Below are 17511 nucleotides of genomic sequence, written 5' to 3'. Positions count from 1 at the left end.
CTCTCGCTCAAAAATAAACATACATTAAAAAAAAAACAAAAACCCCTAGGCTAGAGAAACTTCGGTCTGCAGCCCCCTGACCGCCCGCCTTCCTCAGCCTCCCCAGCCCAGGGAGAAGGGAGGCGCCCCATATAAGGGGCAGGACGTTCCCGAGAGGCACCCCATTTCTGAACACGACAAAGCCTTGTTGTGGCAGTGCATGGGGCGGGGGGGGGGGGGGGGGGGGGCGGGGTCTCACAGGACATTCCCAGCCAGTGGGACCCTGAGCCGGGGCCCGAAGTCCCGGACAATCAAGACCCCCTGCTCCCCAATGGGCGTCACGTGGCAATGGGGTGGAAGGGTTCCCAAGCCTCGACTTCCCTCCTAGAAGGGGCTCGGAAGGCAAAACAATGAGGAAAGCAGCCAAAGACAGAGAAAATAATAAAACAGAGAAGCCGAAGGAGGCGTGATGGGGCCGGAGGGCGGCGTTACCCTGTTGTCGGCTAGTTCCCGGAGCAGACGCTCGGCCTGCGCCTTCTCCAGCAGCAGCCTCTGTTCCAGCTCCCCAATGCGCGCGTGCTCCAGCTGCGTCTGGGTCTGGTCCACCCGGGGCGGGTGGGGAGGCGGGCCAGGGGAGAGGAGTACAGGGCAGAGGAAGCCAGAGGAAGAGAGAGAAAGAGAGAGAGAGAGAGAGAGAGAGAGAGAGAGAGGCGGCGTCATCTTCCGTGAACAAGACAGGAGAGCGGGTCAAGGAGAGAGGGTGGCTCCCGGACAGAGGAGGTCTGGGGAGGGGACCGGGCTGGGTGGGTTTAATGGCAGAGGAGGGGCTGCCGCAACCCCGCCCCAGCCACCCCGCCCCTGGAGAGGGTGGCAAGAGGGCCCCGCGGTTCCTGCCGTGCTCCCCAGGTGGTCAGTCCTTCCCCTGGAGGCTCTGGGGAGGGGCCCCAGCCTCCTCGCGCTCCCCATCGGGCTACTGCTCATTTTAGGCACAGGATCCTGCACACAGGAGGCCCTCAGGATGGATGTGTCAGCAAATGAACCCAGGACTCCTGGCCCCGGGGGCCTGAGTTGAAAGTATAAGAACCAATCCGATGGGATGGTTTTAAAAAAATCTGTCTACCCCCCTTGCAAGGCCCTGCTTCCCGCTGCCCTGCCCAGAGCCCGGAGGGTCAGTGCCCCCCCCCCCCCGGGGGCCCCGCGGAGGAGGCCCGGTCTCCCAAAAGCACCAGAATGCTTTTGTCCTAGCTTCACAGGCCAACGAAGCCCGACGTTCTCAGGGCATCCAGCCTGGCATTTGGGTTTCCTCTAACAGATCTGCGAGGGTGGCAGGGGCCAAGGGTGCCGGCTCCAGGGCCCCCGGGGCAAACTGGAGACCCAAGTTCATGATGGGGAGAAGCCAGAGAGTCCTCCTCAGCCTCCCCCATCCAGGAGAAGCAGTTTAAGGCCAATCTGTGTGGCCATTCCGACGAGGCGGGACTTAGCCACACACATGCCCGTCTCTGGCAAGGGTGACGGGGACAGTGTAAACCCATCTGAGAAACACGCTTGCCATTCATACAGAGCTAGAGAGACGTTAACGTCCTCTGGCCTGTGATCTTATGCCTGCCAGTTTTCCTAAAGGAACAAGTGAAAAAGTACTCTACTCTCTCTCTCAAAGAGGGCGGCAGGCCACAGCGCTCACGAGCAGCCATGCTCCGTCTCTTCCAGAAAATTACAGGCTGACCGTGGTGTCTCCGGGGCCTCGCGCCCACCCTCCCCTCCCACAGAGGCTGGGCACCGCCACTCTGCCCGGGACCCACGCTAGGTGGCGCATGCCTGGTGGCCCCATGGGCAAGAAAGAGCCCGCAGCTCCACATTTCAAGGCAGCTTTACTTGGTGCTCCCAACAGGACTCCCTACACCCCCCCACCCAGCCCCATCAACCACTTTCCCAACTTCTAGACTCCTGGTCTGCGGGTTGGGGTCTCCATGGAGGCACAGGGGGGTCCAGTGTAATTGCTTCAGATGCTTGTTTAAGATAAACGCAACCACCGGACCCCGGAGGGCGGAAAATAGCCTTAGAGGCTAGATTTTAGGTGGGGTGAAGGACCTGGTCTTCCATCTGCTCTGGGGACACCGGGCAGGGTGGGAGGAGCGAGGCCACCATGTTCCTGCTTGTCACTCGCAGGTCCCCTGGAGTCGATGGTCGCAAAGCTACGGTCAAGCTGCGCGAGGCGGTGCAGGGGTGGCTGCGACTTTTGTCTGGTGCGCTAACTTTAGAACCCAACCCCCGCATAAGGGGCGTCTCAGCTGTCTCCCTGGGTCACAGGAGGGAGCGGCGACTCCAGAGTCAGAGCCTCGGGTGCAGAATCACACAACTCTGGCAGGCCCAGAACTCAGACGCCCCAGATGTCAGGACTGGTGTCTTTTCCCCTGAGCCGGCCTCACTCCATGGAGGGGAGACACAGATTTCTAGCAGCAACACGGGCCATCGAAGGAGGGTCCTGAAGTCGGGGACCCCCACTTCCTGCCGCAACTCAAATCCGGGAGCTCAGCCAAGCCTTACCTACGCCCTACTTGTAGTTCGTCTTCCCCTCGCAGACCCTGTGTCCGCACCTTTGCGAGGCACAGAGCCACCGCCTTGGGGTACCCCTCGGGTAACTGAGGCCTGGAAACGTTCTTTAATGGGGGGAGCAGATTCCCCACCTGCCCTGGGGGCTCCCGAAGGTCAAAGGCACACATCACCGCTCGTGACCTTCTCTGAGGTCTCACACAGCACAAATCAACAAAGAGGATTCTGAGTTCCTAAGCCCGGCCCTTAGTGTTACCGTGCGCTTCCCATGCAAGTGAAAAGTAACTAGCAAAATCATAACACGAGACCCCTGGATGATTAAACCACCACCACCACACCCCAAGAAGGTCACGTCTAAGGCGGCTACCCGACGTCCCCACTCAGGAGGCAGCAGGGAGCGGTACGCACATTTCCCTGATGCAAGGTGGCAAAGATCTGTTCCAGAACCATAAGACACGTCCGCAGCCCGTGGCCTGGGGTCGCCACCCTGGGAGAAGCACTTGCCCGCGCTCCTGACCTGTTCTGGCAGCGGGGACATAAGGGTGAGCGAGACAGAAAGGGTCCCGGCCCCTGCAGGGCGCCCATCGCGGGGAAAGACGCAAACAATGCAGTGCTATGGACAAGGCACCGGGCAGGGGGCGCGGGGGACGGAGAGAAGAGCAGAGAGGCAGAGGTGGCCTCTCTGAGATACAATTAGAGGCGAGGCCTGAAGGAGAAGCAGGAACCAGCACACGGAGAAGCTCAGAGGCAGAGCTGGGGGCGTCAGAGCAGCTCGGTGCCTGGAGCACAGGTGCACAAGGCCTGGGTCCAAGCGTCTTCCCTGGGCCACCCTGAAAGAGCCTCGGCTTATCTGGGGCCGTGGATCCGGACGGGTGAGCAGGGAAGGGGCAGGGTCTGGTCTACCTTTTCAAGAGATTCATTCGGACAGATGTCTGCGGTCTGCTTTAAAAATAACACAAGAGAGGGCTGGGGGTGGGGGTAGCTAGGGTAAGACTGGCCGTGAGTTGATAATCACTGAAGCCCGCTGACGGGCGAATGAACCTACTTACGTAGGTTCAAACTTTCCCACCGTTAAAAATCGAAAGGCTGTAGCGGCACCTGGGCGGCTCAGTTGGTTGAGAGTCAGACTCTTGATTTCGGCTCAGGTCATGATCTCACGGTCCGTGAGTTCGAGCCCCACATCGGGCTCTGTGCCGACAGCGCGGAGCCTGCTTGGGGTTCTCTCTCTCTCTCTCTCTCTCTCTCTGCCCCTCCCCGCTCATGCTCTCTCTCAAAACAAATAAATGAACATTAAAAGAAAAATTTAACAAGCTAGGGTGTCTGGCTTCAGCGTGGAGAATGGGCAGTGGAAGAACACGGGAGGAGACATAAGTGTCAAGTCGGGGTTGGTGCACTTGTCCGAGGCGAGGTGCTGTGGCCTGGCCCGGGTAGGTGGCCGTGGGGAAGAAGATAATTTCAGAAGCAAGGTCAAGGTCAAGAGGACTTTTTGACGGACAGATGAGGGAAAGAGAAGATTCAAGACGAATCAGCCATGGGCCCAACTGCTGAGCTGGGTATCGGAGGGCGTGGGGGGCAGGAACACACGGCACGTTTGGGACGCTCTACTGGGTTGAACGTCGTCCCCCCACATCTCACATTCACCCGGAACCTCAGAATGGCACTCTGTTTGGAAGGCCTTCCCGCACTTGGTTAGTGAAGAAGAAGTCATCCTGGATCTAAGTTGGCCCCAAACCCAGGGACTGGTGTCCTTATAAGAGGGGCCAAGCCAGAGACACGGGAACACGCAGGGACGAGGGCCATGCGGTGACAGAGACAGTGACGCGGTCACAAGCCGAGGAATGTCGAGGGCTGCCAGTGACCCTACCGGAGCTGGGAGTGAGGCACGGAACAGATTCTCCCTCAGAGCCTCCGAGGGAAGCCAAGCCTGCCAATCCCTTGATTTCAGACTGCTGGCTTCCAGAACAGTGAGAGAGTAAGTCTGCGTTGTTTTCAGCCACCGAGTTGCGGTCATTTGTCACAGCCGCCCCAGGAAAATGCTGCAGGCGGCGGTCGCCCCTGCTCCTGGCGGAGATGGCCAGTAGGCACGCCGGTGTGGAGCTCGGGGGGAGACCAGAGGCATCACGGGCTCACAGAGGACACAGACTGGCACGGACTGGAAGGTCTCAGGGGCAGCGCAGACCGAGGGGCGAACGGACCCTTGGACAGGCCAACATTTCGATCAGGAAGGAGGCTAAGAGGCTGGAACTGGGGAGTGAGGCCAGGAGGCGGACAAGCAGAGAGAGGGGGTGACAGCTGGAGGGAGACCAGGAGTTCGCAGGAATGTTCTGGGTTTTATTTTTGACTCTTAAGATGGGTGGGGATGAGTGGGACGTTGGGACCATTTGTGTTATGGTCGTCACGAATATGATCATAACAAAAGCAGCAGCAAGGCGACTCCAGTGCCCCTTTGGCTGACTGTTGCCGTCTATTCCTGTCTCTCCCTGTGTCCCCCACTTGGAGCTGTAGGATCGGCTGAAGGGAGGGTGGCCAGGAGTCACACAGTGAGAGAGAGAGACACACACAGACGTGCAGCCTGAGCACGAGTCAAGCAAGAGAAGAGGGAAGTCCCTGAGCAGAGAAGGAAAGGGCTTGGCTTGGCTCCTGAGGCTATTTCTTGCTTTGCGTCCTTGAACTGCTGGTGACACTTCCCCGTAGCCTTCGAAGCGAGGAGGGGTCTCTGTCCCTTGCAACCACGGGCGCTTTTGCCAGAAGCCCATCCCAACTCCTGCAAGAGGGCAGCTGCCCAGCAGGAAAGCCAGCCAGACGCAACCACGCGACCGGTCCCCGCGGCTAAGAGGGAGACGTACAACAGATCGTCCTAACGCCAGGCTGGGGCTGCTACATCGGGGCTGCACCCCGACATCCATCCTTTAAAAAGGCTCAGGCAACAAAATCTGCTCCCAGAGGGGCAGCTGGCAGTGACCCTACACAGATCACACACGTCCCTCCCGATGAGCAAACTGAGGCCCAGGAAGGGAAGAGGCTGTCCAAGGTCAGTTAGGGCCCGGCCAGCGTGGGGAGGACTGAATCACTGTCCCCTGCCCCATCCGGCAGCTCCAGGAGCCCTCGTCCCTTGTTGCCTCCCAGGGAGCAGGGAGGACCACAGCAGTGAGCCATTCCTGCCTGCCCAACTGTGGCCTCGTGAGCCCCGAGGTCTCCACACAGCATGGTGAGGAGAGCTGGGGCGGCGGGGGACGTTTACTGACCGATGGGAGCATCCCCCGTCCCTCAGCTCAGGAGGGTGTGGAACGGAGGGCGGAAGGTTCACCTCTGCCCAGACCACCCGTCCAGCAGTTGTAACTCAGGTGCCATCACTGGTCATCCTTATGGGCTGAGCTCAGGAACCAGGAGTCCTGGGTCCTGGTCCCAGGGACTGCTGCCTTGCCCCGTGCCTGGGTGACAACCTTTGGCTTTCTGAGGCTGTCTGGCCAGCTACAAGTTCTGTGACTCAACAGCAAGCTACCCCCAGCCAAAGTTTCACCCGGAATCCAAGAACCCAAGGGATACCTTTTAGGACTATTGTCCAACAAAGAAGGGACAGGGGAGTCCAGCCACTATGTCCTCAGGCCACATCCTGGGGATACTCAGTTCATCCCGCCCAGGTGCAAAACAAAAGGAACCACGGCCCCTCTGGGGCTCCTGGAGCTGAGCCATCCCGCCTCTGACACCCGAGTCTCTTGTGACCTGCCCCCTCCCCATTCTCCCAGGGGACCCTCCTGGGTTTCTCCCCCCACATGCCCCCAGCCCCCTCCCAAGGGGCCAGAGTTGCTGCCTGGACCTCAGGACCATCTGCCCTGCGAGGGCTGGGCCGGGGTTGCGGAGCGAGGCGGGGAGGGGCGGTCCTCTGGCCGTTACCTCCAGGTCTCCCTTGGTGATGGATTCCTCCTCCACTCGGAACTGCAGATCCTCCACCTTCCTGCAGGGGGAGACAGGGCTGAGCGCGCGTCGCCCAGAGCGGTGGGCGTCGCCCAGTGACGGCAGAGATGGGCGAGGCCACCAGGTGCTCAGACCCCGAAGAAGGCACTGTCCCAGGGTCATGGCCGATGGGGGCAGGGCCTCCTGGAAAGCTCCGGGCCTCCCAAATTCCCACCGTGTGCTCTACTCAGAGGCCGCCGGCCTCTCTAAAATGGGGGCGTGGAAGCCAACGTCCTTCCTCCCTAGGGTGGCGGTGGGACCGGGCGGCAGAACAGGCTGTAAATTGAAGCACATTGGTGCTGGGAACCTCACTGCCTACCAAACAGACCAGTCTGCGGGGACAGAGGGAAGGCGGGGGGGGTTTCTTCCCCTGCCGACCTCATTCTCATCCCCTCCCCTCAAAATCGGGCAGGGCTGCTCCGTGATGAGGGCCCCCACTGCCCCACTGCGGGCATTGGCAGGGACCCTCCGGGAGGCACATTCACCCACCCACACGCCAAGACAGCACAGGGGAGACACGGACACGGTAACAGCTCACCAAGCTGCTCTTCCCGGGGCCTCCTGACAGCTCCCGGCATACGGGTGAGGAGATGGGGCCCAGAAAGGGCAAGAGACCTGCCCAAGGTCACCCAGCAGGTATAGGGCCCTGAACACAACCCCCGGGGCATCTTCAAGTTTTTATTTGTCAGCATCAGGCGTGTTGCCATGGGAACCAGATGTGTGGGCCCCAAGAACAGTCTCAGGCAGATATAAATAAACTCTTCTCTCTCCAAGTCAGACCGTAACAACAGCCTGTGGCTCACAGGCCTCGGCTGAAAGCCCAAACCCAGACCCAAGGCGAGGGCTGAGGGTGGGGGCTGCCTGAGGCGTGGGGGAGCGGAGGGAACCACAGAAATCTGAATATCAGCCAGGAGACAGAAGCCCCGGGCCGAGAGAAGCCCTGTCCCCTGTCAGCTCTGTCCCATTGGGTGACCCAGGATCAAGTCAGGCCAGAGGCCCTACACCGAGGGAACCACAGTCCCGGCTCGTCACTGAGGCAGGAGGGAAAGAACCACATCATCACCAGCAGGCCGGTGGCCTCAGGCGAATCCCTTGCCTGCTCTGAGCCTCAGTGTTTTCATCTGTGACACGGGGGCAATACCTGCCTCCTGGGCTCGTGGTAGGATTGAGAGAGACCTGGGACCAGGGAAAGCGCAGAGCAGGGGGCTGACACCTCAAAACACGGTGCTTCTCTGAGCCTCAGTCTCCAGACGCAGACGAGCTGGGAGCCGAACACACAGCACACAGCCCAGAGGGGTGCTCCGCGATGTGAACCGGTCTGGGGCATGGGAGAACCCCTAGTTCGGCGAACCCCCCCCCCCCCAGTCTGGATGGAGGGCAGCGGATGGACGTGGTGCGTGGTGACTCCCAGGCGGGGCGCTTCCCTCCAGCCTGCAGAGATGGGGATCATCACCCCACTTTGCAGATGAGGGGCAGGCCCGCGGGGCTCACGCCACTGGTCGGGGTGACGCAGCCAGGGTGTGGCGGAGGTCCTGAGCCCGGGCTCCGCCTGGCCACCGCTAACAAGGCCCAGAGAAGTGCCCCCCGGGACCAGGGCAGGGGTGGCACACACCTTCTCTCCTCCTCCAGCTGGTTGGACAGGTCTGCCTTCTCCTTCCGCACACTCTCCACGAGCAGCCGGGCCCGCTGCAGCTTCTCCTCTGCTTCTGCAACATACTGGGCCCCGAGCAAGGGCCGGGACGGGGTCAGCCTCCTCCCGGAACCAGGCTCCAGGTGGCAGAGGCCACTCCCGCCACCATCACGCCCCTGCCAGCTGGCCAGGCACAGACCGTGGGCCAAGCTGCGAGGGAGGAGGGCCCGGCTGAGTGCCGGGCATGGCAGAGGCCAGCCTCTGGCCCACCGGTCCCCAATCCCCTCCACGTCCCTCAACACCTAAGGGTCTAAGACTCCGCTGTCTGCAAAAGGCCTCTGTGACAGCCTGGCCTTAATGATTCCAGCACTTGAGGGTGGGGTGAGCCAGGCTCCGAACGGGGACGGGGACCCAGGAAGGATCCCTCACGCAGGAGACAAACATCTACATCAGGGAAGAGGAAACACTGGACAGCAGGAGACTCAAGGTTACGGGCGAGGGCTCGCCTCCCTGAAATCCAGCACGTGGAGCTACTTCAGGGCACGATCTGGAACGTGGACGGTTGTAGACAAAAAACGTGTAGACGAGTATATTCAGACAAAGTGAGTAATTGGGAATAACCCGAACAACTACAGGGACGGGCTGCGTCGGTAAGGACACGCCCCATGACGGATGGGAACACAGCCGTTCAAACAGGGAAGAATTTTCCATGACCCAGAAAACGCTCCCGCTGTAGCAAGTCAGAAAGAGCACGATATACCCAGGTTCTGGATCCATCAGGAGGAGGAGGGGTCTTCGTATCCTCTGCACACCCCTAGTTCTCTCTGCATGAGGGTGACTCACAGAACTGGCCCGGGGAGGCTGCTGGCGCCCTCTGGGTGCCCCCACCGCCCCGCCAGCCCAGCTACCTGCTCATGCTGGGCCTTGAGCAGGGCGATCTCCTTCTCCACTTCACAGATGTGGCTCGTGGCCTTGGCCACCTCGGCCCGCTCCAGGTCCCGCTCAGCCAGCAGCTGCTCGATGTGCTGCTGCTTCTCCTTCAGCGCCTCTTGCAAGGCAGTTGTGCCCGATATCTTGCGGGCGTAACGCGAAGAGGTCTCCGTGAGCTGCAGGAAGGCGTGGGTGCAGGCAGGACTCAGGGATCTGGAGTACCATCCAGACGACAGCTGGAGCACCTCAACTCCCAGGGTCCTGCTCCTCCCTGCCAGTGCCCTAGACAATCTACGCAGGGGGGAATCGTGATGTTTGAGATCCAAGGAACGCTCCCCAAATCTCAGGAGAGTCACGGCCTCTGACAGTCACGGCTCCTGGGCTCTGCCTCATGGTGGCCTCCCTCACCTGGATTGCATGCTCTGGAGACATCCTAGACCCCCAACCTAGACTGGGCTTGCACAGAAGACCCTCTGTCCAGCAGGGCAGCCTCACCTTCTCCCCTCACCCAGGGTGACTGTGGCAACCTTTCGACTCCCTGCTCTGCACCTGTATTGCCTACCCTCTACCCATATCACTTGTCCTGTACCCGTATGACCCTCCTTAACTCCCAGGAAAGGGGTTAGGCTACTGATAAATCAGTAACACAAAAATAACAATAAATGTAAATGGATCAATCTTCTCTATTGAAAGATATGGACTTTCATCTTTGTTTTTCTTTTTCTTTTTCTACGCCCAATGTAGGGCTTGAACTCATGACCCTAAGATCAAGGGTTGCATACACTACTGAGACAGTCAGACACCCCTAAGCTTTCATCTTTGTTCAAAAACCCCACAGAGGGATGGGGCGCCTGGGTGGCTCGGTCGGTTAAGTGTCTAACTCTTGATCTTGGCTCAGGTCATGATCTCACGGTTTGTGAGTTCGAGCCCTGCATCGGGCTCTGTGTTGACAGCTTGGAGCCAGCTTAGGATTTTCTGTTTCAATCTCTCTTCCCCTCCCCCACTTGTGTTCCTGCTCTATCTCAAAAATAAATAAACAAACATAAAACAAAAAACAAAAAGCAAAAAACCAAACTCACAGAGGAATACTTGGAACCAGAGCAGGAGCAAGTCAGGGGTCACTGGCTCACCTGGCTCCTTCTGTCCCAATCCCCCCCCCCCACCACACACACCAGGTTAACCCTCCCCGGCTCCACCCTCACCAGTCCACTGCGGCTGGGCCGGCCCCCCACGGAGGAGGCCACCGAACTGACGGAGCTGATGGAAGAACTGCTGGGGCTGTGGGTCAGTGCCGAGACACCCATGGCCATGCGCTTGGTCTTCTTGGCCTTGGCAGGGCTGGTGGACGGGAAGCCGATGCGTATTACCTTGTGGATGGGGGCGAAGAGGCCAAACTTGGGCGGGCATTGGAAGTACCTGGGGAGGCAGGACAGACACACACTGCCGTCATGGTCCCACAGCCTGGAGCCACCCCTAGCCTACCTGAGCAGAGAGGTTTGGCCTTGGGGGTCCCAGCACCCTCACCCCACGACCAATGGATGGGACTCCCAGAAATGGAATAACAGTGAGTACAGTCTGAGATTCTCTGCAGCCATAAGTAGCCAGTGGGCATATTTTGGAGGGGAGGGGAATTATTGAGCACCCACTCTGTGCCAGTCCCTTTACATGAGTGCTATTTTCAATCCCCCAACCAGTCTACTGTTATCCACATTTCACAGATGAGGAGATTTAGGCTCAGAGAGGTTAAGTAACTTGCCTGAAGTCACCCAGCTGGTTAAGTGGCAAAGCCAGGACAGGACCCCCCAGTCTTCTGGGTTTGGCTCCCTCACACCATTCAGTGCCCCCCCCCCAGCCACATCTACAGCCCCACTCTCATGACTGCCCCTGGGCTACCCCAGCCCCAAGGAACGCCACTGGCCCTCTGTGCACAATGCTCCCAGCACAGAGCAACAAAAGCCTGAAGGAGATGCCTTGGAGGTGGGGGCTGAGGCTCCCAACCTGGCCCTGAATTCTGAGAGCAAGAGTGAGTGGAAACATCCATCTTGAGAACAGGAAGGCCAAGTGTTGTCCCGGAAACTCTGGATTGTCTTCTCCCAGAACCTTCCTGGGCACAGATTCCACATGGGACCAGAGAGCTGGTGCTGTCCAGTTTCTGACTCTCCTCGAAACTGCCACCCCATCCCGCCTCTTCCTGTATGCAGGTCTTTGCTGGGACTGTCCTCCCCCCCCCCCACCCCTGCCCCGATAGAGCAGATCTTCCTCAAGCCATTCCAAAAACAAAACCCTACTTCCCTTCAAGACCTGGTTCAAGTATGGTTCCTCCCCTGGCAGCTTGGCCTGCACCACCTTGGCCACTCCTTTTCAGAGCTGTCACAGCCTCCCCTGGGCCACACAATCTAGCCTCGGGACAGCCAACACAGGCTCTTGGGCCACTGGGCCTTAGCCCCACGCCCCTGCCACACACTGCTCACCCAGGACATCACACCCCCAGCCCCAGCCTTAGACCCTCTTGACCCAGCAGAACAGGCAGTCAGCTCTAAACAGGGACAGCAAGGGACCTGGAACCCAGTGGTGACCCCACTCATAGCTGCTGGACACGGGCCAGTATCAGATTATTTCCTGTATCACCCAGGGGAACTCCCGGAAGGCAGGAACCGCCTCCTCTTTTCTAGGGCTCCTACCCCACGTGTGGCATGGAAGAGGGAACACAGAACCAATGACCCACTTAGCACTTGCCCGTGACTCTGTGCGACCTTGAGCAATGACCTCTCTGGCCTCTGTTCTCTCACCTGTAAAATGGGGGTGCTTTTCGCAGCGCCTGCCTCAGGCAGAAGGAAGCTGGCAGCATCTATACCGTGGTGAGTGGCACAGCTACCCACAATGAGGGTACCCACAGCTACCCTCAATGCTGACCTCCTCCGATGCCCCAGCCCTTGCACCCACCCACCCCCGGAAGAGCAGCCCCCTCCCAGACTCCCCCGGGGGAAGCCCGCCATACCTGGTGCCCGCCACCGCCCCATCGTTCTTCCCGAGGGGCTCGTCCAGCTCCACACCGCACCACTCGCCCTTGGCAAAGTCTGTCTCCCCCACGTACCGCACCACACCCGTCTTCGTCCCGCCGACCTGTTGGCGCACAGAGACACTCAGGTCCAGAGGACGCAGCGGGCACAGGCAGGGATGGCCAGGCTCATCTCCCCTCTCCCTTCCAGTGTGCAGGGGAGAAGGAAGAGGGGGTGAGGAGGAGGAGAGGCCCGAGGACAGCAGCGAGGGATACGGGTAAAACCAGAGCTTCCCAGGGCTGTCCCGTGCAAGGGCTCTGGAGACAGACCGACGTGCCCTGAAACGCTGCCACTTACACGCTGTGTGAGCTTGGGCAAGTTGCCTAACCTCTCTGAGCTTCAGCATCGTCGCCTCCAGAAAGTTAGTTAGTTAGTTAGTTAGTTAGTTATTTTCCCCCCTTCCTGAGGATTAAGCACTGAATGTGTGCTGTCTGGCAATACCATTATCAATACCTAACGTCTCGATAAACGTTATCCTTAAAAAATGGTTAAATGATGGTTGGCTGCTGTGTGGCTCAGTCGGTTGGGCGTCCGACTTCGGCTCAGGTCATGATCTCGCAGCCTGTGGGTTCGAGCCCCGCATCGGGCTCTGGGCTGACAGCTCGGAGCCTGGAGCCTGCTTCAGATTCTGTGTCTCCCTCTCTCTCTCTGCTTCTCCCCCATTCATGCTCTGTCTCTCCCTGTCTCAAAAATAAATAAACATTAAAAAAAAAAAAAAAAGCACATGAAGAAATAACCTATTGGAGCCTTTGCATAATGGACAATAATTTTTACTCTAGCCTCACTTTTGCTTAATTGAGGTAAAATTCCCATAGCATAAAATTCACCCCTTTGACCACTATAAAGTGCAGAGCCCTGGGGCTTTTTAATTTTTTTTTAAATTTTTTTTTTCGACGTTTTTTATTTATTTTTGGGACAGAGAGAGACAGAGCATGAACGGGGGAGGGGCAGAGAGAGAGGGAGACACAGAATCGGAAACAGGCTCCAGGCTCCGAGCCATCAGCCCAGAGCCTGACGCGGGGCTCGAACTCACGGACCGCGAGATCGTGACCTGGCTGAAGTCGGACGCTTAACCGACTGCGCCACCCAGGCGCCCCCCTGGAGCTTTTTAGTACATTCGCAACCATCATGTTTCTGATCCCGGGACATTTTCGTCACCCCCCCCCCCCCAAGAAACCCTGCGCCAAGAAGCAGACCCCCACCCCCACCCCCAGGCAACCACTCTTTTCTACAGATTGCCTTATTCTGGCCATTTCCCAGAAGTGGAATTATCAGCGTGTGACCTTCTGTGTCTAGTTTTCCTTCATTTGGCATCATGTCTTCAAGGTCCACCCACGTCTATCCGTGGAAGCACTTCATTCCCTTTTATGAATTCCAGCATACGGGTTCCGTCCCATTTTGTCCGTCCGTTCGTCCGCTCTTAAGACACGTGGGTCGTTTCCAGTGGTTCCAGTAAACCACCGTGAATCAAGGGGCCGTGCACATCCACATACAGGTCGTTGTGTGAACGCCTGCTTCCAATTCTCTTGCTTCCCTCACGGTTGAAGGAGTCGGGCTGGGTCTCTTCCTCCAGCCTTTCGAAGCTCCCTCTCTCTGTTTCCAGGGTGGCTGTTGACAAGTTCCAAGCCAACCTGAGTCCCGATCCTTCGGGTGAGCCTGTCTGCCCACTCCAGAAACGGGCAGAGCTTGCTCTGTCTCAGGGCTATGCAGGCACATGGTGAGGTGCGTTGGGTGTGGGCCTCGTCCCTTGCCTGGGCTCCCGTGGGCCCTCTCAACCAAGAAACCCTTGTCAATCCCGGGGAATTTTCTCGCATTCCTTCTTTGACTTCTACCCTCCTCTTCCTGTTTCCTTTCTGGAACCACTACATTTGGAAGCTGGATCACCTGGAAGGTTCTCTGAGGGTATTATATTCTCTCCTGTTTCCATCTGTCTTTTCGTTCTACTTCCTGGGAGATTTCCTCAAACTTATCTCTTAAAAAAATTTTTTTAATGTTTATTTATTTTTGAGAGAGAGAGAGAGAGAGAGAGAGTGGGGACGGAGCAGAGAGAGAAGGAGACACAGAATCTGAAGCAGGCTCCAGGCTCCGAGCTGTCAGCACAGACTCCAATGTGGGGCTTGAACCCACAAACCGTGAGATCAGGACCTGAGCCGAAGTCAGGTGCTTAAGTGACTGAGACACTCAGGTGCCCCTAATTTATCTTTTTTTTTAACAAGTCCTCTCTATGCCCAAAGTGGGACTTGAACTCACGACCCCAAAATCAAGAGCTGCATGCTCTACTGACTGAGCCAGCCAGGCGCCTCCTCAAATCGATCTTCTAATGCTTCTGTGGAGTTTCTTATATGTGTCATACTTTTTTGCTTTCCCAGAGCATTTTTGTTCACTGAACATTCATACTCACGTACATAGTGGTGTTCTGTTCAGATCTAATGCCTATAGGACCTTCTCTAATTTGTTAGAGGACTGGCCACTTTCCCCAGAAAAGCTTCTTGTGCTCACCCTGAGGAGGGTTCTAGAAGACGCCAGCGGGGAAAGGGGTCAGCCATCAGGATAGAAATTTCATTGAATTGGGGCGTACGGGCGGTTCTGTCGGTTGAGCGTCTGACTCCTGAGTTCAGCTCAAGTCATGATCTCTTGGTTTGCGGGATCGAGCCCCATGTCCGGCTCTGCACTGAGAGTGCGGGGCCTGCTTGGGATTCTCATTCTCTCTCCCTCTCTCTGCCCCTCCCTTTGCTCCCTCTCTTCTCAAAAGTAAATACACATCAAAAAAAATTTTTTTTTGAATGTGCATAGCTTGGGACACTTGGGTGGCTCAGTCGGTTAAGCGTCCAACTTCAGCTCAGGTCGTGATCTCGCGGTTCACCAGTTCGAGCCCTGCCTCGGGCTCTGTGCTGACGGCTCAGAGCCCGGAGCCTGCTTCGGATTCTGTGTCTCCTTCTCCCTCTGCCCCTCGCCCGCTTGTGTGTGCATGCACACGCGCTCTCTCTCTCAAAACAAACATTAAAAAATAAACAAATAAAACATGAAATACATACACACGGTAAATAAACATTAAAAGAAAAAAAAAAACCTCCCTTCCCTGTCGTTCTCAGGCAGGTTCAGGGAAGAGTGGAAGCAGACACGCGTGTTTATCCACCGTGTTTGCCGGAACCTAAATGTTACCTCCTCTGACACCCCCAAGTGTGCCTGAAAGGGACCAGCTCGCTAATCAAAACTCACTCCACTCCCAACGTCTCTCCCACACCGACTGCCTGCCGGGCACATCGAGGACACGATTTCTAAACGTCACAGCGCTATGCGGTGTGCAGCATTACTCCACTCCTAGATGAAGAGACTGAGGTTCAGAGTAGTCAGGGAGCGGAAAAGCCTGCTGGACCTCTCTCTTGCTTCTTCGGTCCTCACAGGGCACAGCTACCAGGCTCCCCTCAGGCGGGGGTCTGTGGCTACAAGCGCACTACCCACCTCTCCCCGGCCCAGGAGGGTACTGCCTCACCCTTGGTCCTCAGCTGCCTCCGGACCCAAATCCTCTCCTTGTCCCTTCCTCCTCCTACAGCACAACGGAGCCAGGTGGGTACCCTCCCCGAGCTGGGAGCAAGGCAGAGGCAATGGAGAAGTTTCCAGAGGGGATGGGTGTGGCACTGACCGCCCCACCCTGGTCAGCACAACCTCAGGACACCGGTCTCCCCGACGACCCCCGAGATTCTGCTCACCGAGACCCCAGCCCGGGTGTGGCAGGCCTCACCCTCCAGACGGAGGACATCAGCCTCTTCTCTCTCTCTTTTTTTGATATAATCCTTCTTTACTTTAAAAAAGTTAATAGACTTCTTGGAGGCAATTTTAGGTTTATAGAAAATGTGATTAGGTGGCTTAGTCAGTTGAGCATCCGACTCTTGATTTTGGCTCAGGGCATGATCCCAGGGTCAGGGGATCGAGCTCCGCACTGAGCCTGTTCAAGATTCTCCCTCTTTAGGGGCGCCTGGGTGGCTCAGCCGGTTAAGCGTCCGACTCTTGATTTTGGCTCAGGTCATGATCTGTTTGTGGGTTCGAGCCCTGCATCGGGCTGGACGCTGGGGAGCCTGCTTGGGATATTCTCTCTGTCTCTCACCTGCTCTCTCTCTCCAAATGCGTAAACTTAAAAAAAAAAAAGAATAAATAAAAGAGAACACTTCCTGGCACCCAGCCCCACCGCGTGCCAGGCCCCAGCCTCCCCTTTGCTCCACCCACAGGTTATTTGGGCCGAACACCAACTGCATCCCAGGTCTCCCAGAGCAACGCTGGTGGGCAGGCCAGGCTCATCTGTTTCTCGGGGACTTTCCTCTGAGGAAGTCAAAACTGGTGACTCACTTCAAATGCATGCCTCTGCCGCAGATCAGGGTAGCGCCCACACGGCGAGAGAACGGGGCCCCCGGGCCGTCCAGCTCAGCTCTGCCATCAGGAGGAGGGGCGGGGGGGGGGCACGCCGAGCCCACGTCACAGGGCTGCTGAGAGCACGGCGAGGGGCTCACGGCCAAGGCCGGACCAGCACCTGCCGGGATGCACCCAGCACCTGCTGGGCAGGGTGACATCAGAGGCCTCTCTCTCCGAGGAGAGCCCATGGGGCAGAGGCCTCGCGGACAGGGGGCATCGAGCTGTGGGAAGCTCTGGGGGACAGTGTCCCCTGTGCAGGGACCAGCCAGGGACACTGGAGGAGAGGACAGAAGGCGGATGCGGCCGGGCTCGGCCAGGGAGGGAGGGACGCCGGGTGGCCCGAGGGTGGGCGGGCAGTTGACAAGTGTCTGGGGGCCATGGGAAGGCAGGTGGGCCTTATCTCAGGTGAGATGGGAACCTGTGCAGTGCAGGGACCTGGGTGGGGGCAGGGAGACCAAGGAGGAGGCGGGCCCTCCGTCCAAGAGAGAGGAGCCTCCCAGGGGAGGCGGTAGGATGGGGACAGATTCCGGTGTGTTTTCGAGACAGCACCGGGGACTTCCAGATGAGTCGCACGGCTGGGGAGGAGAGAAAAACAGGGCACAAGGCTGAGTCCCAAGTTCCTGGCCTGGTCGCTGGAGAGGCAGGTGAGTGTTCACAAGGACGGGGAAGACGGGAAGAGCAGGTCAGGGACGGGGTGGGGGATAAACAGATGAGTTCTGCCTGGGGCATGTGTGACAGGTTGACCCGTGTCCCCTAAAAGAGATACATTCAAGTCCTGACTCCCCCGCCCCTCCCCATACCTGTGAATGTGACCTTATTTATTTATTTATTTTTAAAATTTTTAAAAATTTTGTCTTAATGTTTATTTTTGAGAGGAGAGAGAGAGAGAGCATGGAGGGGAGGCGCAGAGAGAGGGAGACACAGAATCGGAAGCAGGCTCCAGGCTCCGAGCTGTCAGCACAGAGCCCGATGTGGGACTCGAACTCATAGACCGCAAGACCA

The 17511-nt window shown here is 57.9% G+C and overlaps 1 protein-coding gene across 4 annotated transcripts in view; it reads right to left on the bottom strand.

Annotated features, from left to right (window-relative positions):
• CLIP2 (CAP-Gly domain containing linker protein 2) overlaps positions 1-17511 on the bottom strand; it is a 72855-nt gene that overhangs the window by 15846 nt on the left and 39498 nt on the right. For 3 of the 4 annotated variants that reach the window (XM_042971222.1, XM_042971224.1, XM_042971223.1), the window contains 6 exons: positions 12042-12166; positions 10246-10459; positions 9022-9219; positions 8096-8199; positions 6424-6484; positions 472-576 (listed from right to left, as the gene is read on the bottom strand). In XM_042971222.1, the coding sequence (XP_042827156.1) occupies positions 472-576; positions 6424-6484; positions 8096-8199; positions 9022-9219; positions 10246-10459; positions 12042-12166 (807 nt within the window). The remainder of the gene's footprint in view (positions 1-471; positions 577-6423; positions 6485-8095; positions 8200-9021; positions 9220-10245; positions 10460-12041; positions 12167-17511) is intronic. The other variant, XM_042971225.1, reaches the window with a different exon arrangement.

Source organism: Panthera tigris, chromosome E3, assembly GCF_018350195.1.
Source record: "Panthera tigris isolate Pti1 chromosome E3, P.tigris_Pti1_mat1.1, whole genome shotgun sequence".
In the NCBI taxonomy this organism is placed as follows: domain Eukaryota; kingdom Metazoa; phylum Chordata; class Mammalia; order Carnivora; family Felidae; genus Panthera; species Panthera tigris.
The sequence above is the reverse complement of the archived record's forward strand: the minus strand, read 5'-3'. Positions and strand labels throughout refer to the sequence as shown.